This window comes from Rhinoraja longicauda, chromosome 43 (genome assembly GCF_053455715.1).
Source record: "Rhinoraja longicauda isolate Sanriku21f chromosome 43, sRhiLon1.1, whole genome shotgun sequence".
Classification (NCBI taxonomy): domain Eukaryota; kingdom Metazoa; phylum Chordata; class Chondrichthyes; order Rajiformes; family Arhynchobatidae; genus Rhinoraja; species Rhinoraja longicauda.
Window position 1 is genome coordinate 7,453,490 of NC_135995.1, and position 24,634 is coordinate 7,478,123.

At 51.4% G+C, this 24,634-nt stretch overlaps 1 protein-coding gene across 1 annotated transcript in view; it reads left to right on the top strand.

The window, feature by feature from the left end:
* The first annotated feature begins 3,956 nt into the window (after nt 1-3,956).
* The window catches only part of LOC144612180 (cell adhesion molecule CEACAM5-like), a 56,765-nt gene continuing 36,087 nt past the window's right edge, over nt 3,957-24,634 (top strand). The window contains exon 1 of the mRNA XM_078431739.1: nt 3,957-4,142. Coding sequence (XP_078287865.1) covers nt 4,076-4,142 — 67 coding nt within the window. The 5' untranslated portion in view covers nt 3,957-4,075. The remainder of the gene's footprint in view (nt 4,143-24,634) is intronic.

Genomic DNA, 24,634 nt, shown 5'->3' on the forward strand with positions numbered 1-24,634 from the left:
AGGAAACATGTTCCCAATGTTGGGGGAGTCCACTTGGGGGAGTCCAGAACAAGGGGCCACAGTTTAAGAATAAGGGGTCGGCCATTTAGAACTGAGATGAGGAGAACTTTTTCAGTCAGAAGGTTGTGAATCTGTGGAATTCTCTGCCACAGAAGGTAGTTGAGGCCAGTTCATTGGCTATATTTAAGAGGGAGTTAGATGTGGCCCTTGTGGCTAAAGGGATCAGGGGGTATGGAGAGAAGGCAGGTACGGGATACTGAGTTGGATGATCAGCCATGATCATATTGAATGGCGGTGCGTACAGGCTCGAAGGGCCGAATGGCCTCCTCCTGCACCTGTTGTCTAAACGGCCTACCCCTATTCTTAAAACTGTGGCCCCTGGTTCTGGACTCCCCCAACATTGGGAACATGTTTCCTGCCTCTAACGTGTCCAACCCCTTAATAATCTTATACGTTTCGATACGATCCCATCTCATCCTTCTAAATTCCAGTGTATACAAGCCTAGTCGCTCCAGTCTTTCAACATACGACAGTCCTGCCATTCTGGGAATTAACCTAGTAAACCTATGCTGCACGCCCTCAATAGCAAGAATATCCTTCCTCAAATTTGGAGACCTGAACTACGGGCGAGTGGCTGGGACAAGCTAGGAATTTATTCCTTTTGGAGCGCAGGAAGCGAGGGGTGATCTTACAGAGAAGATAGACACCAAAAGCTGGGGTAACTCAGAGGGACAGGCAGCTTCTCGGGAGAGATGGTAGTTGAGTATAGGAGCAAAGAGGTCCTTCTGCAGTTGTACAGAGCCCTAGTGAGACCGCACCTGGAGTACTGTGTGCAGTTTTAGATTTAGAGATTTAGAGAGTTTTGGTCTCCTAGTTTGAGTATAGGAGCAAAGAGGTCCTTTTGCAGTTGTACAGGGCCCTAGTGAGACCGCACCTGGAGTACTGTGTGCAGTTTTGGTCTCCAAATTTGAGGAAGGATATTCTTGCTATTGAGGGCGTGCAGCGTAGGTTTACCAGGTTAATTCCCGGAATGGCGGGACTATCGTATGTTGAAAGACTGGAGCGACTAGGCTTGTATACACTGGAATTTAGAAGGGTGAGAGGGGGATCTTATCGAAACATATAATAATAATAATGCATTTTATTTATATAGCGCTTTTCATATACTCAAAGACGCTTTACAGAGATTTAGAGAACATAGGGAAATGAATAAATAGATAAATAAGTAATAAGTAAATAGGTATAAGATTATTAAGGAGTTGGACACGTTAGAGGCAGGAAATATGTTCCCAATGTTGGGGGAGTCCAGAACAAGGGGCCACAGTTTAAGAATAAGGGGTCGGCCATTTAGAACTGAGATGAGGAGAAACTTTTTTTCAGTCAGAGAGTTGTGAATCTGTGGAATTCTCTGCCTCAGAAGGCAGTGGAGGCCATTCATTGGCTATATTTAAGGAGGGAGTTAGATGTGGCCCTTGTGGCTAAAGGGATCAGGGGTATGGAGAGAAGGCAGGTACGGGATACTGAGTTGGATGATCAGCCGTGATCATATTGAATGGTGGTGCAGGCTCGAAGGGCCGAATGGCCTTCTCCTGCACCTATTTTCTATGTTTCTATGTTTCTATGATGAGTTCTGGTCGACCTCTGATGCCGTTAAGATGGGAAAGCGGAGGTTGACTGAGATCGTTGCCAGCACTCCAGGGGCCTGAACTACGGGGGAGAGGCTGGGACAGGCTAGGACTTTATTCCTTTGGAGCGCAGGAGGCCGAGGGGTGATCTTACAGAGAAGATAGACACCAAAAACTCAGCGGGACAGGCAGCTTCTCGGGAGAGATGGTAGTTGAGTATAGGAGCAAAGAGGTCCTTCTGCAGTGGTACAGGGCCCTAGTGAGACCGCACCTGGAGTACTGTGTGCAGTTTTAGATTTAGAGATTTAGAGAGTTTTGGTCTCCTAGTTTGAGTATAGGAGCAAAGAGGTCCTTCTGCAGTTGTACAGGGCTCTAGTTGAGACCGCACCTGGAGTACTGTGTGCAGTTTTGGTCTCCTAGTTTGAGTATAGGAGCAAAGTGGTCCTTCTGCAGTTGTACAGGGCCCTAGTGAGACCGCACCTGGAGTACTGTGTGCAGTTTTGGTCTCCTAGTTTGAGTATAGAGCAAAGAGGTCCTTCTGCAGTTGTACAGGGCCCTAGTGAGACCGCGCCTGGAGTACTGTATGCAGTTTTGGTCTCCAAATTTGAGGGAAGGATATTCTTGCTATTGAGGGCGTGCAGCGTAGGTTTACTAGGTTAATTCCCGGAATGGCGGGGACTGTCGTATGTTGAAAGACTGGAGCGACGAGGCTTGTATACACTGGAATTTAGAAGGATGAGAGGGGATCTTATCGAAACATATAAGATTATTAAGGGGTTGGACACGTTAGAGGCAGGAAACATGTTCCCAGTGTTGGGGGAGTCCAGAACAAGGGGCCACAGTTTTAAGAATAAGGGGTAGGCCATTTAGAACGGAGATGAGGAAAAACTTTTTCAGTCAGAGAGTTGTGAATCTGTGGAATTCTCTGCCTCAGAAGGCAGTGGAGGCCAATTCTCTGAATGCATTCAAGAGAGAGCTAGATAGAGCTCTTAAGGATAGAGGAGTCAGGGGGTATGGGGAGAAGGCAGGAATGGGGTACAGATTGAGAATGATCAGCCATGATCACATTGAATGGCGGTGCTGGCTCGAAGGGCCGAATGGCCACCTCCTGCACCTGTTGTCTATTGTCTATTGTCTATAGAGAGATAGATAGATAGATAGAGAATATAGATAGATAGATAGATAGATAGATAGATAGATAGATAGATAGATAGATAGACAGACAGACAGACAGACAGACAGACAGACAGACAGACAGACAGACAGACAGACAGACAGACAGGACAGACAGACTAGAGAAAGGCAGGAACGGGGTACTGATTGTGAATGATCAGCCATGATCACATTGAACGGCGGTGCGTAGGGCCGAATGGCCTCCTCCTGCACCTATTGTCTAAATGGCCTGCCCCTTATTCTTAAAACTGTGGCCCCTGGTTCGTGACTCCCCCAACATTGGGAACATGTTTCTGCCTCTAACGTATCCAACCCCTTCATAATCTTATACGTTTCGATAAAGATCTCCTCTCATCCTTCTAAATTCCAGTGTATACAAGCCTAGTCGCTCCAGTCTTTCTTCATATGAAAGTCCTGCCATCCAGGAATCAATCTGGTGAACCTTCTCTGTACTCCCTCCATGGCAAGAATGTCTTTCCTCAGATTAGGAGACAAAACTGTACGCAATAATCCAGGTGTGGTCTCATCAATGCCCTGTACAACTGCAGCAGAACCTCCCTGCTCCTATACTCAAATCCCCTCGCTATGAATGCCAACATACCATTCGCGTTCTTCACTGCCTGCTGCACCTGCATGCCTCCTTTCAATGACTGGTGTACCACGACACCCAGGTCACGTTGCATCTCCCCTTCTCCTAATCGGCCACCATTCAGGTAATAGTCTGCTTTCCTGTTCTTGCCACCAAAGTGGATAACCTCACATTTATCCACGTTATACTGCATCTGCCAATGCATTTGTCCACTCACCTAACCTACCCAAGTCACCTTGCAGCCTCCTAGCATCCTCCTCGCAGCTAACACTTGCCACCCAGCTTCGTGTCATCCGCAAACTTGCCTCTAATGTGTCCAACCCTTAATAGTCTTACACGTTTGGATAAAGATCTCCTCTCATCCTTCCAAATCCCAGTGTGTTCAAGCCCGGTCGGGCACCCGGCTAATTGGTGGGGTCCCCATTTGTAGTTTCAGGCCGGACGGCAGCGTGGGAGGATGTCCAAGAGAAGGCGATCGTGGCGGGCCGTGGGATCCCAGGCGGGTGTTTCGTGTGGACGCCGCGGCCGAGTCCAGGAGCGGGAGCTGGCGGTTTCGGCTGCAGGGGACGTGGCCTTATGGATCGGCAACGCACACCGACATCAGCAACGATTACTGGGGCCGGGCGGAGCTGATGGGCAATGGCTCCCTGACCCTCCGCTCCCTGGAGGCCAACGACAGCGCCATTACATGACCACCATCAACTCCCCATCGTCCAACGACTCCATGACGTCCGGCTTCACACTGACTGTACTCGGTAAGCAGAGAGAGAGGGGTGGGTAGGAACAGAGCAACCAGCTGAGGTACTCCAGCACTTTGTACCTGTCCACGTTCTCCACACAGATGCTGCCTGACCCGCTGAGTTACTCCTGCACTTTGTACCTGTCCACGTTCTCCACAGAGATGCTGCCTGACCCGCTGAGTTACTCCAGCACTTTGTACCTGTCAGGGGATATGGGGAGAAGGCAGGAACGGGGTACTGATTGAGAATGATCGAGCCATGATCACATTGAACGGAACGTGTACAATTCGTAAAGAATTGGGACAGGCGAGATGCAGGAAATAAGGTTTAGGAGGCCAGAACCAGGGGTCACAGTTTAAGAATAAGGGGTAGGCCATTTAGGACTGTGATGAGGAAAAACTGTTTCACCCAGAGAGTTGTGAATCTGTGAATTCTCTGCCTCAGAAGGCAGTGGAGACCAATTCTCTGAATGCATTCAAGAGAGAGCTAGTTAGAGCTCTTAAGTATAGAGAGTTGTGAAATCTGTGGAATTGTGAATCTGTTCTGGACTCCCCCAACATCGGAACATGTTTCCTGCATCTGGCCTGTACAATCGTTTAAGGATTGTATATGTTTCTCTAAGATCCCCTCTGACCCTTCCAAATCCAAGTGAATACAAGCCAGTCGACCCTTTATTTTCTTCATGTTATGTCAGTCCCGTTATCCCAAGTTAAGGACTGCCTGATACGAGATGATGTTGTGTATAAAACATGTCGGCAGTCAGTGTTAACCACAGGATGGAACATTCAAATACCAGGACGCATAGTTTTGTAACGCGGGCAGGGAAACGCGTCTGAGCAGGAATTTGTAGTGGGGGGGGGGGGGGGGGGGGGGTGTGTAACTTTGGAGCTGGTGGAAGCTGGAAAATGCAGGAAGATTTCAGTGGTGTTTACATAGGCAGATGGACAGGGAGTATCGGAAGATATGTTAACGTACGAAGTGAACAAGGGTGGGGGCACTGATGGGTGAGGGAGGGGGGAGGCAAATATGCAGGCAGGAATAGAGAAAGGGAGAGAGATGGGGGAGAGAGAGAGAGAGGGAGAGAGAGGGAGGGTGTATACACTGGAATTTAGAAGGATAAGGAGATCTTATCGAAACACTCTGGGTGAAAGAGTTCCTTCTCACCTCAGTTTTAAATGGCCTCCCCTTTATTCTAAGACTGTGTGGCCCCTGGTTCTGACACGTTGGAGGCAGGAAACATGTTCCCAATGTTGGGGGAGTCCAGAACCAGGGGCCACAGTTTAAGAATAAGGGGTCGGCCATTTAGAACTGAGTTGAGGTAAAAACCTTTTCAGTCACAGAGTTGTGAATCTGTGGAATTCTCTGCTCAGAAGGCAGTGGAGGCCAATTCTCTGAATGCATTCAAGAGAGAGCTAGATAGAGCTCCTAAGGATAGCGGAGTCAGGGGGTATGGGGAGAAGGCAGGAACGGGGTACTGATTGAGAATGTTCAGCCATGACCACATTGAATGGCGGTGCGTACAGGCTCGAAGGGCCGAATGGCCTCCTCCTGCACCTATTGTCTAGAGAGAGGGAGAGAGGGAGAGAGGGAGAGAGAGAGGGAGAGAGGGAGAGAGGGAGAGAGAGAGAGAGTGAGAGAGAGAGAGAGAGAGAGAGAGAGAGAGAGAGAAGAGAGAGAGAGAGAGAGAGAGAGAGGCAGAGAGAGAGAGTGAGAGAGAGAGAAAGACAAACAGACAGGGAGAGAGAGAGAGGACAGAGAGAGGCAGAGAGAGAGAGAGAGAGAGAGAGAGAGAGAGAGAGAGAGAGAGAGAGAGAGGGAGAGAGAGAGAGAGAGAGAGAGGAGAGAGGAGAGAGAGAGAGAGAGAGAGAGAGAGAGAGAGAGACAAACAGACAGGGAGAGAGAGAGAGAGACAAAGAGAGAGGCAGTGAGAGTGAGAGAGAGAGAGGAGAGAGAGAGAGAGAGAGAGAAGAGAGAGAAGAGAGAGAGAGAGAGAGAGAGAGAGAGTGAGAGAGAGAGAGAGAGAGAGAGAGAGAGAGAGAGAGAGAGAGAGAGGAGAGAGAGAGAGAAACATAAACAGACAGGGAGAGAGAGAGACAGAAAGAGAGAGGCAGAGAGAGTGTGGGAGAGAGAGAAAGATAACAGACAGGGAGAGAGAGAGACAGAAAGAGAGAGGCAGAGAGAGTGTGGGAGAGAGAGCAAGATAAATAGACAGGGAGAGAGAGAGAGAGAGAGAGAGAGGGAGAGAGAGAGTGAGAAGAGAGAGAGAGGAGAGAGAGAAGAGAGAGATGAGAGAAGGAGAGAGAGAGAGAGAGAGAGAGAGAGAGAGAGAGAGAGAGAGAGAGAGAGAGAGAGGCAGAGAGAGGGAAAGAGAGAGAAAGATAAACAGACAGGGAGAGAGACAGAGAGAGAGACAAGACAGAAAGAGAGACAAAGAGAGAGAGAGAAGAGACAGAGACACACAGTGTGAGGAATATGCACATGTCCAGGGAATTGCCAGGGGACTGGCGAGTTGAACATACAGGCTGCTAAAGATATTTTGAGAGCACTGATACCGTGGTACATGGTCGACTGAGAGGGACAAGCACGTTTGCAAGACATACAAATTCCGAGCTGATCTCAATTTCCTCACGCCCAATGTCATTTGCCAAACGCCCACGACAACTTAAAACATGCTTGTCTGCATGCGAAACAGACTTATACCAAGGAATCACAGCTGCATGTTGGGCCACAGGCCCATAGAAACATAGACACATAGAAAATAGGTGCAGGGGGTGGCCGTTCGGCCCTTCGAGCCTGTACGCACCGCCATTCAATGTGATCATGGCTGATCATTCTCATCAGTCATTACCCCTGTTCCTGCCTCTTCTCCCCATACCCCCTGACTCCGCTATCCATAAGAGCTCTATCTAGCTCTCTCCTTGAATGCATTCAGAGAATTGGTCTCCGCTGCCTTCTGAGGCAGAGAATTCCACAGATTCACAACTCTCTGACTGAAAAAGGTTTCCTCAGCTCCGTTCTAAATGGCCGACCCCTTATTCTAAACCGTGGCCCCTGGTTCTGGACTCCCCCAACATTGGGAACATGTTTCCTGCCTCTAACGTGTCCCAACCCTCTTAATAATCTTATACGTTTCGATGAGATCCCTCTTATCCTTCTAAATTCCAGTGTACACAAGCCTAGTCGCTCCACTCTTTCAACATACGACAGTCCCGCCATTCCGGGAATTAACCTGGTGAACCTACGCTGCACGCCCTCAATGGCAAGAAGTCCTTCCTCAAATTTGGAGACCAAAACTGCACACAGTACTCCAGGTGCGGTCTCACTAGGGTCCTGTACAACTGCAGGAGACCTCTTTGCTCCTAAACTCAAACTAGGAGACCAAAACTGCACACAGTACTCCAGGTGCGGTCTCACTAGGGCCCTGTACAACTTGCAGGAGGACCTCTTTGCTCCTAAAGTCAAACTAGGAGACCAAAAACTTCACACAGTACTCCAGGTGCGTGTCTCACTAGGCCCTGTACAAATGCAGAAGGACCTCCTTGCCCCTAAACTCAAACTAGAGACCAAAACTGCACACAGTACTCCAGGTGCGGTCTCTCCAGGCCCCACTTCTCTAGATTCTTCTGGCAACTTGTTCCAGGTACGAACTGGGTCGAAAAAACTTCACTAAACATCAGCCTTTCCACTCTCGCCTGTGCCCTCTATTTTTGAAATACTCTTCGCTGAAAAAGAAAGACTGTGAGCGTATCTGTTATTGCCGATTTCCGTGAACCTCGTGATTTTGCTGCCTTCAATACAGCCAGTATTTACCAAGAAAAAAATGGTAAAATGGTTCAGAAAACTGTCTCAACTTTCCGACGGGTGGAAAATATCACAACATGCTTCGATTAAAATGTCCTCTTTGTTCACAGAGTAACTGGTTACGTCAAAGGATAATATTAGATTACATGGTTTTGAGTTTGTCAAGATTGTTGTGTCAGGGGATTGGGAAGTACTACAGAAGCCAGCAGTGTCTGAGGAAGCTATTTAACAGACCATGTTTACAGTTGAGCGTTTGGAAGCATTGGGCCGTACATCGAAAGAGAAACATAGAGAATAGGTGCAGGAAGAGGCCCTTCGGTCCCTTTGGGCCAACACCGCCATTCATTGTGATCGTGGCTGATCGTCCACAATCAGTAACCCGTGCCTGCCTTCTCCCATATCCCTTGATTCCACTAGCCCCAAGAGCTCTATCTAACTCTTTCTTAAATCCATCCAGTGATTTGACAATACACAATAGGTGCAGGAGGAGGCCATTCGGCCATTCGAGCCAGCACCGCCATTCAATGTGATCATGGCCGATCGTCCACAATCAATAACCCGTGCCTGCCTTCTCCCCATATCCTTGATTCACTAGCCCCAAGACCTCTATCTAACTCTCTCTTAAATCCATCCAGTGATTTGGCCTCCACTGCCCTCTGTGGCAGAGAATCCCACACATTCACAACTGAATCGTTTCTCCTCACATAAGTTTTTATATGGCCTCCCCTTTATTCTTAGTCTGTGTGGCCCCTGGTTCTGACTCGCCCCAACATCGGGAACATTTTTCCTGCGCCTAGCTTGTCCAGTCCTTTTATAATTTTATATGTCTCTATAAGATCCCCTCTCATCCTTCTAAACTCCAGTGAATACAGGCCTAGTCCTTTACAATCTTTCCTCATATGACAGTCCCGCCATCCAGGGATCAATCTCGTGAACCTACGCTGCACTGCCTCAATTACAAGGATGTCCTTCCTCAAATTAGGAGACCAAAACTGTACACAATACTCCAGATGTGGTCTCACAAAGGCCCTGTACAACTGCAGAAGAACCTCTTTACTCCTATACTGAATCCTCTTGTTATGAAGGTCGACATGCCATTAGCTTTCTTCACTGCCTGTTGTACCTGCACGCCAACTTTCAGTGACTGGTGTACAAGGACACCCAGGTCTCGCTGCACCTCCCCCTTACCGAACCTGACACCATTGAGATAATAATCTGCCTCATTGTTTTTGCTGCGAAAGTGGATAACCTCACATTTATCTATATTATACTGCATCTGCCATACATCTGCCAACTCACTCAACCTGTCAAGGTCACCCTGCAACCTCCTAACATCCTCTTCACAGTTCACGCTGGAGTTCAGAAGGATTTCCACACAGAGGGTGGTGGGAGTGTGGAACGAGCTGCCGGAGGAGGTAGTTGAGGCAGGGACTATCCCAACGATTAAGAAACAGTTGGACAGGTACATGGATAGGACGGGTTTGGAGGGATATGGAACAAATGCGGGCAGGTGTGACTAGTGTAGATGGGGGCATGTTGGCCGGTGTGGGCAGGTGGGACTAGTGTAGATGGAGCATGTTGGTCGGTGTGGGCAGGTGGGATAAGTGTAGATGGGGCATGTTGGGCGGTGTGGGCAGGTGGGACTAGTGTAGATGGGGCATGTTGGCCGGTGTGGGCTGGTGGGACTAGTGTAGATGGGGCATGTTGGTCGGTGTGGGCAGGTGGGACTAGTGTAGATGGGGGCATGTTGGCCGGTGTGGGCTGGTGGGACTAGTGTAGATGGGGCATGTTGGCCGGTGTGGGCAGGTGGGACTAGTGTAAGATGGGCATGTTGGGCGGTGTGGGCAGGTGGAACTAGTGTCGATGGGGCATGTTGGCCGTGTGGGCAGGTGGGACTAGTGTAGGTAGGGCATGTTGGTCGGTGTGTGCAGGTGGGACTAGTGTAGATGGGGCATGTTGGCCGGTGTGGGCTGGTGGGACTAGTGTAGATGGGGCATGTTGGCCGGTGTGGGCAGGTGGGACTAGTGTAGATGGGGCATGTTGGGCGGTGTGGGCAGGTGGAACTAGTGTCGATGGGGCATGTTGGGCCGGTGTGGGCAGGTGGGACTAGTGTAGATGGGGGCATGTTGGTCGGTGTGGGCAGGTGGGACTAGTGTAGATGGGGCATGTTGGTCGGTGTGGGCAGGTGGGACTAGTGTAGATGGGGCATGTTGGCCAGTGTGGGCAAGTTGGGCCGAAGGGCCTGTTTCCACACTATATCACTCCATGACCTCTATGACTCTATGAAGAGGGGCACCTTAAATTGAAACTTACCGAATAGTGAGCGGCCTGGATAGAGTGGATGTGGAGAGGATGTTTCCACTAGTGGGAGAGTCCAGGACCAGAGGGCACAGCCTCAGAATTAAAGGACGTTCTTTTAGGAAGGAGATGAGGAGGAATTTCTTTAGCCTGAGGGTGGTGAATCTGTGGAATTAATTGCCGCAGAAGGTTGTGGAGCCCAAGTCCATGGATATTTTTTAGGTCGGAGTAGAATTTATTTTTTGTGAGGATGTTGCCAGGATTAGAGGGTGTGGAGCTACAGGGAGAGGTTGAGTCGACTGGGTCTCTATTCCATGGAGCGCAGGAGGGTGAGGGGAGATCTTATAGAGGTGTACAAAATCACGAGAGGAATAGATCGGGTAGATGCACAGAATCTCTTTGCCCAGAGTAGGGGAATCGAGGACCAGAGGACATAGGTTCAAGGTGAGGGGGGGAAACGATTTAATAGGAATCCGAGGGGTAACGTTTACACACAGAGGGTGGTGGGTGTATGGAACGAGCTGCCGGAGGAGGTAGTTGAGGCTGGGACTATCCCATCGTTTAAGAAAGTTAGACAAGTACATGGATAAGACGGGTGTAATGGACCAAACGCGGGCAGGTGGGACTAGTGTAGATGGGGGCATGTTGGTCGGTGTGGGCAGGTGGGACTAGTGTAGATGGGGGCATGTTGGCCAGTGTGGGCAGGTGGGGACTAGTGTAGATAGGGCATGTTGGTCGGTGTGGGCAGGTGGGACTAGAGTAGATGGGGCATGTTGGTCGGTGTGGGCAGGTGGGACTAGTGTAGATGGGGCATGTTGGCCGGTGTGGGCAGGTGGGACTAGTGCAGATGGGGCATGTTGGGCCGGTGTGGGGCAGGTGGGACTAGTGTAGATGGGGCATGTTGGTCGGTGTGGGCAGGTGGGACTAGTGTAGATGGGGCATGTTGGTCGGTGTGGGCAGGTGGGACTAGTGTAGATGCGGCATGTTGGTCGGTGTGGGCAAAGGTGGGACTAGTGTAGATGGTGCATGTTGGTCGGTGTGGGCAGGTGGGACTAGTGTAGATGGGGCATGTTGGTCCGTGTGGGCAGGTGGGACTAGTGTAGATGGGGCATGTTGGCCAGTGTGGGCAAGTTGGGCCGAAGGGCCTGTTTCCACACTATATCACTCCATGACCCTATAACTCTATGAAGAGGGGGACCTAAATTGAAACTTACTGAATAGTGAGCGGCCTTGATAGAGTGGATGTGGAGAGGATGTTTCCACTAGTGGAGAGTCTAGGACCAGAGGGCACGGCCTCAGAATTAAAGGACGTTCTTTTAGGAAGGAGATGAGGAGGAATTTCTTTAGTCCGAGGGTGGTGAACCTGTGGAATTAATTGCCCGCAGAAGGTTATGGATTCCAAGTCCATGGATATTTTTTTTAAGTCGGAGTAGAATAAGGCCATTCGGCCCATCAAGTCTACTCCGCCATTCAATCGTGGCTGATCTATCTTCCCTTCTCGACCCCATTCTCCTGCCTTCTCCTCACAGTTCCTCACACTCGCACTAATCAAAGAGAACATGGACAGGTACAAAGTGCTGGAGTAACTCAGCGGGTCGGGCAGCATCTCTGTGGAGAACGTGGACAGGTACAAAGTGCTGGAGTAACTCAGCGGGTCGGGCAGCATCTCTGGAGAACATGGATGGGTGATGGTTTGGGTTCGAGACCTACCGACAGAGAGAGGGGGTCTCGACCCAAAGCGTCACCTATCCATGTTCTCCACAGATGCTGCCTGACCCGCTGAGATACTCCAGCACTTTGTGCCTGTCCAACGTTCTCCACAGATGCTGCCTGACCCGCTGAGTTACTCCAGCACTCTGTGAAACGTCACCTATCCATGTTCCCCCACAGATGCTGCCTGACCCGCTGAGTTACTCCAGCACTCTGCGAAACGTCACGATGGACAATAGGAGCAGGAGGAGGCCATTCGGCCCTTCGAGCCTGTACGCACCGCCATTCAAAGTCATGGCTGATCATTCTCAATCAGTACTCCATTCCTGCCTTCTCCCCATACCCCCTGATTCCGCTATCCTTAAGAGCTCTATCTAGCTCTCTCTTGAATGCATTCAGAGGATTGGCCTCCACTGCCTTCTGAGGCAGAGAATTCCACAGATTCACAACTCTCTGGCTGAAAAAGGTTTTTCCTCATCTCAGTTCTAAATGGCCGACCCCTTATTCTTCAACTGTGTGTGGCCCCTGGTTCTGACTCCCCTAACATTGGGAACATGTTTTCTGCCTCTAATGTGTCCAACCCCCTTAATAATCTTGTATAAGAAAATAACTGCAGATGCTGGTACAAATCGAAGGTATTTATTCACAAAATGCTGGAGTAACTCAGCAGGTCAGGCAGCATTTTGGAGATTCCTTCTCTCCCATTCCTTCTCTCCTGAGATGCTGCCTGACCTGCTCAGTTACTCCAGCATTTTGTGAATAAATCCCTTAATAATCTTATACGTTTCGATAAGATCTCCTCTCATCCTTCTAAATTCCAGTGTGTACAAGCCTATACTTCTAAATTCCAGTGTATAGAAGCTTACAATGAACCAAAGAACAAATATAACCACTTACCAACACAAAGGAATTTAAAGATAGGAATTTATGGACATCCTACATCGGAAAAGCCGGGAACTGTTAAAGAAAATATGAGGAAATGCGACGGGGAATGTATTGTTTATTAGCCAAACAATAAAATGCTTTTGTATGTAGTTAAGGAATCACAAAAACGCTGGAGTAACTCAGCAGGCCAGGCAGTGTCTAATCCGCCTTAACCAACCTGATCTCCCGGTGGCTGAGCACTTCAACTCCCCCTCCCACTCCCAGTCTGACCTTTCTCTCATGGGCCTCCTCCAGTGCCATAGTGAGGCCCACCGGAAAATTGGAAGATCAGCACCTCATATTTCGCTTGGGCAGCTTGCAGCCCAGCGGTATGAACATCGACTTCTCCAACTTTAGATAGTTCTTCTGTCTCTCCCTTTCCCCCCCCCGCCCCCTCCCTCCTCCCACTGTCTTCCTGTCTCCACCTATATCCTTTCTTTGTCCCGCCCTCCCCCTGACATCAGTGTGAAGAAGGGTCTCGACCCGAAACGTCACCCATTTCCTCTATCCTGAGATGCTGCCTGACCTGCTGAGTTACTCCAGCATTTTGTGATACCTTTGTATGTGGTTAAATAACTTCACCGACCCGCTCAGTTCCTCCAGCAGAGAATCGTAGAGGCGTACAGCACAATAGACAACAGGTGCAGGAGGAGGCCGTTCGGCCCTTCGAGCCTGTACGCGCCGCCATTCAATGTGATCATGGCTGATCATTCTCAATCAGTACCCCGTTCCTGCCTTCTCCCCATACCCCTGACTCCGCTATCCTTAAGAGCTCCATCTAGCTCTCTCTTGAATGCATTCAGAGAGGCCTTTCGGCCCACCTTGCCCATGACGACCTAGATGCACCATCCATGCTAGTCCAACCTGCCCGCATTTGGCCCATATCCCTCTAAACCTTTGCTCTCAACGTACCTGTCCAATATCTATATACTAAAACTCTTGTTTGTTCGTTTGTTTGTCCCTGAACTACCGCGAAAACGGTACACGATAGCTCGACAATTTTAGGCCCACCTCACTCACCGTCGTCCCGTGTTTGTTTGTTTGTTTGATCCTGAACTACAGCCAGAACGGTACACGATAGCGCGACAATTTTAGGCCCACCTTACTCACCGTCGTCCCTTTGGTGCTAATGGAAGAAGCTTCATTGAAATCGGTGTTATGTTTTTAAAGTTATTCATATTTTAAAGTTTAAATCTATTTCCGAGGGAGGGGGGGAGGTGGAGGGGGGAGGAGGGTGGATAAGGGGGGAGGGGGAGGAGGGGGGGAAGAGGAGAGGGGAAGGGGTGGGCAGTAGGGGGGGAGGAGGGAGGGAGGAGGGTGGAAGGGGGATAAGGAGGGAGGGGGAGGAGGGAGTGAGGGGGAGAAGAAGAGGGGGTGGGGAGGGCAGGAGGGAGGAGGAAGGAGGGAGGGAGGGGAGGATAAGGGGCGTTGAGGGGAATAGAGTGAGGGGAGGGGGAGGGGGAGAGGGGGCATGGGGGAGGGAGGGGGAGGAGGGTGGAAGGGGGATTGAGGGAGATAGAGTGAGGGGAGGGGAAGGGGGGAAGCGGAGAGGGTAGGGGGATGGAAGGGGGATAAGGAGGGAGGGGGAGGAGGGAGTGAGAAGGAGAGGGGAGAAGGGTTGATAAGGAGGGACGGGGGAGTGAGGGGGAGGAGGTAGTGAGGGGGGAGGGGGGAGGGAAGGGGAGAAGGGTGGATAAGGAGGGACGGGGGAGTGAGAGGGGAGGGGAGGGGGGATAAGGAGGGAGGGGGCGGATAAGAGGGATTGAGGGGGATAGAGTGAGGGGAGGGGAAGGGAGGAGGGGGAGAGGGGAGGGGGTGGGGGAGGGGAGGAGGGAGGGAGGGGGAAGAGGAGAGGGTAGGGGGAGGAGGGAGTGAGGAGGAAGGAGGGGGGAGGAGGGAGGGGGATTGAGGGAGATAGAGTGAGGGATGGGGAAGGGGGAGGGGGAGAGGGGGGAGGGAGGGGGGAGGAGGGTGGAAGGGGATAAGGTGGGAGGGGGAGGAGGGAGTGAGGAGGGAGGAGGGAGGGAGGGGGAGGATAAGGGGGGTTGAGGGAGATAGAGTGAGGTTTGGGAGGGGGAGAGGGGAGGGGGTGGGAGGGGGAAGGAGGGAGTGAAGGGGAGAAGGGTGAATAAGGAGGGACGGGGGAGTGAGGGGGAGGAGGGGGGATAAGGAGGGAGGGGGGAGGGGGAGTGAGGGGGAGGAGGGAGGGGGAGGAGGGAGGGGGATTGAGGGAGATAGAGTGAGGGATGGGGAAGGGAGGAGGGAGTGAGGGGGAGGATAAGGGGGGTTGAGGGGGGCAGAGTGAGGGGAGGGGAAGGGAGGAGGGGGAGAGGGGAGGGGGATAAGGAGGGAGGGGGAGGAGGGAGTGAGGGGGAGGAGGGAGGGAGGGGGAGGATAAGGTGGTTTGAGGGGGTTAGAGTGAGGGGAAGGGAAGGGGGAGAGGGGCATGGGGGAGGGAGGGGGGAGGAGGGATGGAGGATAAGGGGGATTGAGGGAGATAGAGTGAGGGGAGGGGAAGGGAGGAGGGGAGAGGTGGCATGGGGGAGGGGAGGAGGGAGGGGGATTGAGGGAGATAGAGTGAGGGATGGGGAAGGGGGAGAGGGGGAGAATGGAGGGAAGGGGAGAAGGGTGGATAAGGAGGGAGGGGGGGAGGAGGGGGATAAGGAGGTAGGGGAGGAGGGAGTGAGGAGGGAGTGAGGGGGAGGAGGGAGGGAGGGTGAGGATAAGGGGGGTTGAGGGGGACAGTGAGGGGAGGGGAGGAGGGGTAGAGGGGAGGGGGATAAGAGGGATGGAGGGGGATTGAGGGGAGGGGAAGGGAGGGAAGGGGAGGAGGGAGGGAGGGGGGATGATAATGTGGATTGAGGGGGTTAGAGTGAGGGGAGGGGAAGGGAAGGGGGGAGGGTGAGAGGGGGCATGGGGGAGGGAGGGGGGAGGAGGGTGGAAGGGGATAAGGAGGGAGGGGGAGGAGGGAGTGAGGAGGGAGGAGGAGGGAGGGAGGGGGAGGATAAGGGGCGTTGAGGGAGATAGTGAGGTTTGGGAGGGGGAGAGGGGAGGGGATGGGAGGGGGGAGGAGGGAGGGAAGGGGAGAAAGGTGGATAAGGAGGGACGGGGGAGTGAGGGGGAGGAGGGGGATAAGGAGGGTGGAGGGAGGGAGGGAGGGAGGGAGGGAGGAGGAGGGAAGGAGGGGGAGGATAAGGGGCGTTGAGGGGGACAGAGTGAGGGGAGGGGAAGGGAGGAGGGGGAGAGGGGAGGGGAGGAGGGGGGGGGAGGAGGGAGGGAGGGGGAGGATGAGGGGCGTTGAGGGGGACAGAGTGAGGGGAGGGGAAGGGAGGAGGGGGAGAGGGGAGGGGAGGAGGGGGAGGGGAGGAGGGAGGGAGGAGGGAGGAGGGAGGGAGGGGGAGGATAAGGGGGGTTGAGGGGGACAGAGTGAGGGATGGGGAAGGGGGAAGGGGAGAGGGGGAATGGGGGAGGGAGGGGGGAGGAGGGACTGAAGGGGAGAAGGGTGAATAAGGAGGGACGGGGGAGTGAGGGGGAGGAGGGGGATAAGGAGGGTGGAGGGAGGGAGGGAGGGGGAGGGAGGATAAGGGGGGTTGAGGGGGACAGAGTGAGGGATGGGGAAGGGGGAGGGGGAGAGGGGGCATGGGGGAGGGAGGGGGGAGGAGGGTGGAAGGGGATAAGGAGGGAGGGGGAGGAGGGAGTGAGGGGAGGATAAGGGGGGTTGAGGGAGATAGTGAGGTTTGGGAGGGGGTGGGAGGGGGGAGGAGGGAGGGAAGGGGAGAAAGGTGGATAAGGAGGGACGGGGGAGTGAGGGGGAGGAGGGGGATAAGGAGGGAGGGGGGAGGGGGAGTGAGGAGGAGGGAGGGAGGGAGGATAAGGGGGATTGAGGGAGATAGAGTGAGGGATGGGGAAGGGGGGAGGGGGAATGGGGGAGGGAGGGGGGAGGAGGGTGGAAGGGGAGAAGGATGGATAAGGAGGGATGGGGGAGTGAGGGGGAGGAGGGGGTATAAGGAGGGAGGGGGGAGGGGGAGTGAGGAGGGAGTGAGGGGGAGGAGGGAGGGGGATTGAGGGAGATAGTGAGGGATGGGGAAGGGGAGGAGGGAGGGAGGGGGAGGAGGGAGGGGGATTGAGGGGGTTAGAGTGAGGGGAAGGGAAGGGAGGAGGGGGATAAGAGGGATGGAGGGGGATAGATTGAGGGGAGGAGAAGGGAGGGAGGGGGAGGAGGGGGGAGGGGGGAGGAGGGAGGGGGATTGAGGGAGATAGAGTGAGGGATGGGGAAGGGGGAGGGGGAATGGGGGAGGGAGGGGGTAGGAGGGTGGAAGGGGATAAGGAGGGAGGGGGAGGAGGGAGTGAGGAGGGAGGAGGGAGGGAGGGGGGAAGGTGGGGAGGGAGGGAGAGGGGAGGGGGAGGGAGGAGGAGAGGGTGCTGCACCAATGCAGGAGAGGTTTGGGCCGAGCAGTCCACTTGGTCTAGTGTCTTTTAAATGTGGATTCACCACCTGCCTCAACTACCTCTTCTGGCAGCTCGCTCCACGCACCCACCACCTCTCTGTGTAAAAGAGCAGTCCTTGTCTAGATAGATGGTGAAACTTCTTCCATTAGCACCAAAAGGGACGACGGTGAGTAAGGTGGGCCTAAAATTGTCGCGCTGTCGTGTATCGTTCTGGCTGTAGTTCAGGAAGGACTGTCGTACGAGGAAAGATTGGAAAGACGAGGCTTGTATTCACTGGAGTTTAGAAGGATGAGAGGGGGATCTAATCTGAGGAGAGACATTCTGGCCTTAGAGGGAGTACAGAGAAGGTTCACCAGATTGATCCCTGGGATGGCAGGACTTTCATATGAAGAAAGACTGGATAGACTCGGCTTGTACTCGCTGGAATTTAGAAGACTGAGGGGGGATCTTATTGAAACATATAAAATGCTTAAGGGGTTGGAGAGGCTAGATGCGGGAAGATTGTTCCCGATGTCGGGGAAGTCCACAACCAGGGGTCACAGTTTAAGGATAAGGGGGAAGTCTTTTAGGACCGAGATGAGAAAAAAAAAATTCACACAGAGAGTGGTGAATCTGTGGAATTCTCTGCCACAGAAGGTAGTTGAGGCCAGTTCATTGGCTATATTTAAGAGGGAGTTAGATGTGGCCCTTGTGGCTAAAGGGATCAGGGGGTATGGAGAGAAGGCAGGTACAGGATACTGAGCTGGATGATCAGCCATGATCATATTGAATGGCGGTGCGTACAGGCTCGAAGGGCCGAATGGCCTACTCCTGCAATTATTTTCTATGTTTCTATGTATGAGGAAAGATTGGAAAGACTGGGCTTGTATTCACTGGAGTTTAGAAGGATGAGAGGTATAAAATTATAGAGACGTATAAAATTATAAAAGGACTGGCCAAGCTAGATGCAGGAAAAAATGTTCCCAATGTTGGGCGAGTCCAGAACCAGGGGCCACACACAGTCTCAGAATAAAGGGGAGCCCATTGAAAACTGAGGTGAGAAGGAACTTTTTCGCCCAGAGTTGTGAATGTGTGGGATTCTCTGCCACAGAGGGCAGTGGAGGCCGATTCACTGGATGGGTTTGAGAGAGAGTTAGATAGAGCTCTAGGGGCTGGTGGAATCATGGGATATGGGGAGAAGGCAGGCACAGGTTACTGATTGAGAATGATCAGCCATGATCACATTGAATGGAGGTGCGTACAGGCTCGAAGGTCCGAATGGCCTACTCCTGCACCTATTGTCTATTGTCTGTTGTCCATTCAACCCCGTAAAACCTAGGCAGTGCAGCACAGGTTCACGAGATTGATCCCTGGGATGGCGGGACTGTCATATGAGGAAAGATTGAAAAGACTAGGCTTGTATTCACTGTAGTTTCGAAGGATGAGAGGGGATCTTACAGAGACGTATAAAATAATAAAAGGACTGGACAAGTTAGATGCAGGAAAAATGTTCCCAATGTTGTGCGAGTCCAGAACCAGGGGCCACACACACACAGTCTTAGAATAAAAGGGAGGCCATTTAAAACGGAGGTGAGAAGAAACTTTTTCGCCCAGAGTTGTGAATGTGTGGGATTCTCTGCCGCAGAGGGCAGTGGAGGCTAAATCACTCGATGGGTTTGAGAGAGAGTTAGAGTTCTAGGGGCTAGTGGAATCAAGGGATATGGGGAGAAGGTAGGCACGGGTTACTGATTGTGGACGATCAGCCGTGATCACAATGAATGGCGGTGCGTACAGGCTCGAAGGGCCGAATGGCCTCCTCCTGCACCTGTTTTCTATGTTTCTATATAACTGTCATGCATGGGGACTGAGTGCATGAGATTCTAGTTTAAAAATAACCTGAGAAACTCAATCCATGTTAATGTTCAGGAGCTCCCACTGTCAAAGGCGGTCTCCGCAGTTCAGTAACAGGCTCATAGATTCATGTTCCTCAGTCTTGGGTGCAGAATCAAGCCATTCGGCCCATCGGTTCTACTCCGCCATTCAATCGTGGCCGATCTCTCTCTCTCTCTCTCTCCCTCCCAACTCCAATTCTGCTGCCATCTCCTCAGTAACCTTTGGCACACTTTACTAATCAGGAGTCTGTCAATCTCTGCTTTAAAAATACCCAAATGACTTGTGGCCTCCACAACCTCAGTGGCAAGGCAGTTGTACAGGGCCTTGGTGAGACCGCACCTGGAGTATTGCGTACAGTTTTGGTCTCCTAATCCGAGGGTAGATATTCTAGCCTTAGAGGGAGTACAGAGAAGGTTCACCAGATTGATCCCTGGGATGGCAGGACTTTCATATGAAGAAAGACTGGATAGACTCGGCTTATACTCGCTGGAATTTAGAAGACTGAGAGGGGATCTTATAGACACATATAAAATTCTTAAGGGGTTGGAGAGGCTAGATGCAGGAAGATTGTTCCCGATGTCGGGGAAGTCCAGAACCAGGGGTCACAGCTTAAGGATAAGGGGGAAGTCTTTTAGGACCGAGATGAGAAAACATTTCTTCACACAGAGAGTGGTGAGTCTGTGGAATTCTCTGCCGCAGAAGGTAGTTGAGGCCAGTTCATTGGCTATATTTAAGAGGGAGTTAGATGTGGCCCTTGTGGCTAAAGGGATCAGCGGGTATGGAGAGAAGGCAGGTACGGGATACTGAGTTGGATGATCAGCCATGATCATATTGAATGGCGGTGCGTACAGGCTCAAAGGGCCGAATGGCCTACTCCTGCTCCTATTTTCTATGTTTCTATGAATCCCACAGATTCACCCCCCATCTGACTGAAGAAACTCCTCCTCATCCCACTTTCTAACGGTACGTCTTCTTAATTCTGAGGCTGTGCCCTCTGATCCGAGACTCTCCCACTAGTGGAAACACTTGGTTTGCTAGTGCTACATGTGTGGGCTTAAACTAAATAGCCGGGAGGAGGGGGTAGACAAATTGGGAGTATAAAGGTGGAGTTAAAGGGGGGCACAAATTGCTGGAGTAACTCACAGCGGGTCAGGCAGCATCTCTGTGGAGAATGTGGAGAGGTACAGAGTGCTGGAGTAACTCAGCGGGTCGGGCAGCATCTCTGTGGAGAACGTGGACAGGTACAGAGTGCTGGAGTAACTCACAGCGGGTCAGGCAGCATCTCTGTGGAGAGAAGGAATGGGTGACGTTTCGGGTCGAGACAAAGGGGAAGTGAGTACAGGAGAAGTTACAAAAGACTCCCAAATTAATGGGAAGGAAAGTTCGAGACGAGACAAGAGAGTAAGGTCAGGGGTAACAGTGAGAGGGGAGGTGAATACCTAGGACTCGGTGGGCCAAAGGGCCTGTTGGCCTGTACTCGCTGGAGCTTAGATGAATGAGTGCCACCTCATTGAATAGTGAAAGGCTTGGATAGAGTGGATGTGAAGAGGATGTTTCCACCAGTGGGAGAGTCTAGGACTAGAGGTCACAGCCTCAGAATTACAGGGCGTTCCTTTAATAGACAATGGACAATAGGTGCAGGAGGAGGCCATTCGGTCCTTCGAGCCTGTACGCAACACCATTCAATGTGATCATGGCTGATCATTCTCAATCAGTACCCCGTTCCTGCCCTCTCCCCATACCCCCTGACTCCGCTATCCTTAAGAGCTCTATCTAGCTCTCTCTTGAATGCATTCAGAGAATTGGCCTCCACTGCCTTCCGAGGCAGAGAATTCCACAGATTCACAATTCTCTGACTGAAAACGTTATTCCTCATCTCCGTTCTAAATGGCCGACCCCTTATTCTTAAACTGTGGCCACTGGTTCTGGACTCCCCCAACATTGGGAACATGTTTCCTGCCTCTAACGTGTCCAATCCCTTAATAATCTTATACGTTTCGAAAAGATCTCCTCTCATCCTTCTAAATTCCAGTGAATACAAGCCTAGCCGCTCCAGTCTTTCAACATACGACAGTCCCGCCATTCCGGGAATTAACCTAGTAAACCTACGCTGCACGCCCTCAATAGCAAGAATATCCTTCCTCAAATTTGGAGACCAAAACTGCACACAGTACTCCAGGTGCGGTCTCACTAGGGCCCTGTACAACTGCAGAAGGACCTCTTTGCTCCTATACTCAACTCCTCTCGTTATGAAGGCCAACGTTCCATTGGCTTTCTTCACTGCCTGCTGTACCTGCATGCTTCCTTTCAGTGACTGATGCACTGGGACACCCAGATCTCGTTGTACGTCCCCTTTTCCTAACTTGACACCATGCAGATAATACTCTGCCTTCCTATTCTTACCACCAAAGTGGATAACCTCACACTTATCCACATGAAACTGCATCTGCCATGCATCCGCCCACTCACACAACCTGTCCAAGTCACCCTGCAACCTCATAGCATCTTCCTCGCAGTTCACACTGCCACCCAGCTTTGTATCATCCGCAAATTTGCTAAGCCTACACGCACGGGTTAAATCTGACGCTGGGTTGCAACGCGGACTCGGTTCCAGGCGCACAATTTGGTTGGGTCTGTACCAGCATCAGCAGTTATTTTCCTGCACATATGTTCCTGTAAGATCTCCTCTCATCCTTCCAAACTCCACCGAACGCAAGCCCGGTCGACCCATTCTTTCGACTTGTTTAGTAACTAACAACAATGGGGCAGGAGGTCCTTAGGGCCATTTGGTAAACATGCATTCCTGCACCCATTCCAAGGGTCAGCTGTGCTGTGTGGACAAGAGGAGAATTGTTCCCAAGTAATATAATTAGACCTTGTGGGAAAGACGGCTATTGTTGCAAGCCTATTGTGGCGGGTCACATATTATTGAAAAAAAACATCTGTGGGTAGACCGGGAAGGGAAATAACAACTTCTCCCATTGTTCGTAGTCCGTCTCAACACCAATCGCCTCCCTGATCCCAAGATGCCAAAACTCGCTTGGGATAAGGTGGCTCGTTGACTCTGTGCATCTCAGCTAGAAACAGGAGCAACAGAGGGGCAGGATTCCAGGCTTCATACGTTCACCATTGATAGGAGCAGAATTAGGCCATTTGGCCCATCAAGTCTGCTCCCCCCCCCGCCCCCATTCAATCATGGTTGATCTATCTCTCCCTCCTAGTTGTGAAGGGAAATAACTGCAGATGCTGGTACAAATCGAAGGTATCACAAAGTGCTGGAGTAACTCAGCGGGTCGGGCAGCATCTCTGTGGAGAACGTGGACAGGTACAAAGTGCTGGAGTAACTCAGCGGGTCGGGCAGCATCTCTGGAGAAAAGGAATGGGTGACGTTTCGGGTGGAGACCCTCCTTCAGACTTCTTCACCCATTCCTTCTCTCCTGAAATGCTGCCCGACCCGCTGAGTTACTCCAGCATTTTGTGATATCTCTCCCTCCTAACCCCATTCTCCTGCCTTCTCCCCATAACCTCTGACATCCGTACTAATCAAAGATCTATCTAACTCTGCCTTAAAAATATCCTTTGACTTGTGGCCTCCACAGCCTTCTGTGGCAAAGAATTCCACAGATTCACCACCCTCTGACTAAAGAAATTCCTCCTCATTTCCTTCTTCCCGGAATGGCGGGACTGTCATATGTTGAAAGAATGGAGCGACTAGGATTGTATACACTGGAATTTAGAAGGATGACAGGGGATCTTATCGAAACGTATAAGATTATTAAGGGGTTGGACACGTCAGAGGCAGGAAACATGTTCCCAATGTTGGGGGAGTCCAGAACAAGGGGCCAAACACAGTTTAAGAATAAGGGGTAGGCCATTTATAACGGAGACGAGGAAAAGCGGGGAATTTATTTAATAGTGGCCACTCTGGGACCAGTGATAACCCCGGCATCTAAAATACTAGCACTGCAACACTGGTGTGGACACGATAACAAGAATAATTTGTGGCAGCGAATTTGTAGAATTCTCTGCCAGAGAGGGCAGTGGAGGCCGATTCACTGGATGGGTTTAAGAGAGAGTTAGATAGAGCTCTAGGGGCTAGTGGAATCCAGGTATATGGGGAGAAGGCAGGCACGGGTTAATGATTGTGGACGATCAGCCATGATCACAATGAATGGCGGTGCGTACAGGCTCGAAGGGCCAAATGGCCTCCTCCTGCACCTGCTTTCTATGTATCCAGGTAAGAATTCTGGACTCCCCCAACATTCCCCCTATAAATTACCCGCTAGTTAATTTTGAGGAAGGACATCCTTGTAATCGGTCTCCTAATTTGAGGAAGGACATCCTTGTAGTTGAGGCAGTGCAGCGTAGGTTCACCAGGTTAATCCCTGGGATGGCGGGACTGTCATATGAGGAAAGATTGAAAAGACTAGGCTTGTATTCACTGGAGTTTAGAAGGATGAGAGGGGGATCTTATAGAGACGTATAAAATTATAAAAAGATTGGATAAGCTAGATGCAGGAAACATGTTCCCAATGTTGGGTGAGTTCAGAACCAGGGGCCACACAGTCTTAGAATAAAGGAGAGGCCATTTAAAACGGAGGTGAGAAGGAACTTTTTCACCCAGAGAGTTGTGAATGTGTGGGATTCTCTGCCACAGAGGGCAGTGGAGGCCGATTCTGGATGGGTTTAAGAGAGAGTTAGATAGAGCTTTAGGGGCTAGTGGAATCAAGGGATATGGGGAGAAGGCAGGCACGGGTTACTGATTGTGGATGATCAACAGTGATCACAATGAATAGACAATAGGTGCAGGAGGAGGCCATTCGGCCCTTCGAGCCTGTACGCACCACTATTCAATGTGATCATGGCTGATCATTCTCAATCAGTACCCCGTTCCTGCCTTCTCCCCATACCCCTGACTCCGCTATCCTTAAGATGGCGGTGCGTACAGGCTCGAACGGCCGAATGGCTTCCTCCTGCTCCTATTATCTATTGATATGGGGAGAAGGCAGGCACGGGGGTACTGATTGTGGACGATCGGCCATGATCACAATGAATGGCGGTGCGTACAGGCTCGAAGGGCCGAATGGCCTCCTCCTGCACCTGTTTTCTATGTTTCCAGGTAAGAAGTCTGAACTCCTCCAACACTCCCCCAATAAATTCCCCGCTAGTTAATTTTGAGGAAGGACATCCTTGTGATCGGTCTCCTAATTTGAGGAAGGAGATCCTTGTAATCGGTCTCCTAATTTGAGGAAGGAAATCCTTGTGATCGGTCTCCTAATTTGAGGAAGGACATCCTTGTGATCGGTCTCCTAATTTGAGGAAGGACATCCTTGTAATCGGTCTCCTAATTTGAGGAAGGACATCCTTGTAATCAGTCTCCTAATTTGAGGAAGGACATCCTTGTAATCGGTCTCCTAATTTGAGAAAGGACATCCTTGTGATCGGTCTCCTAA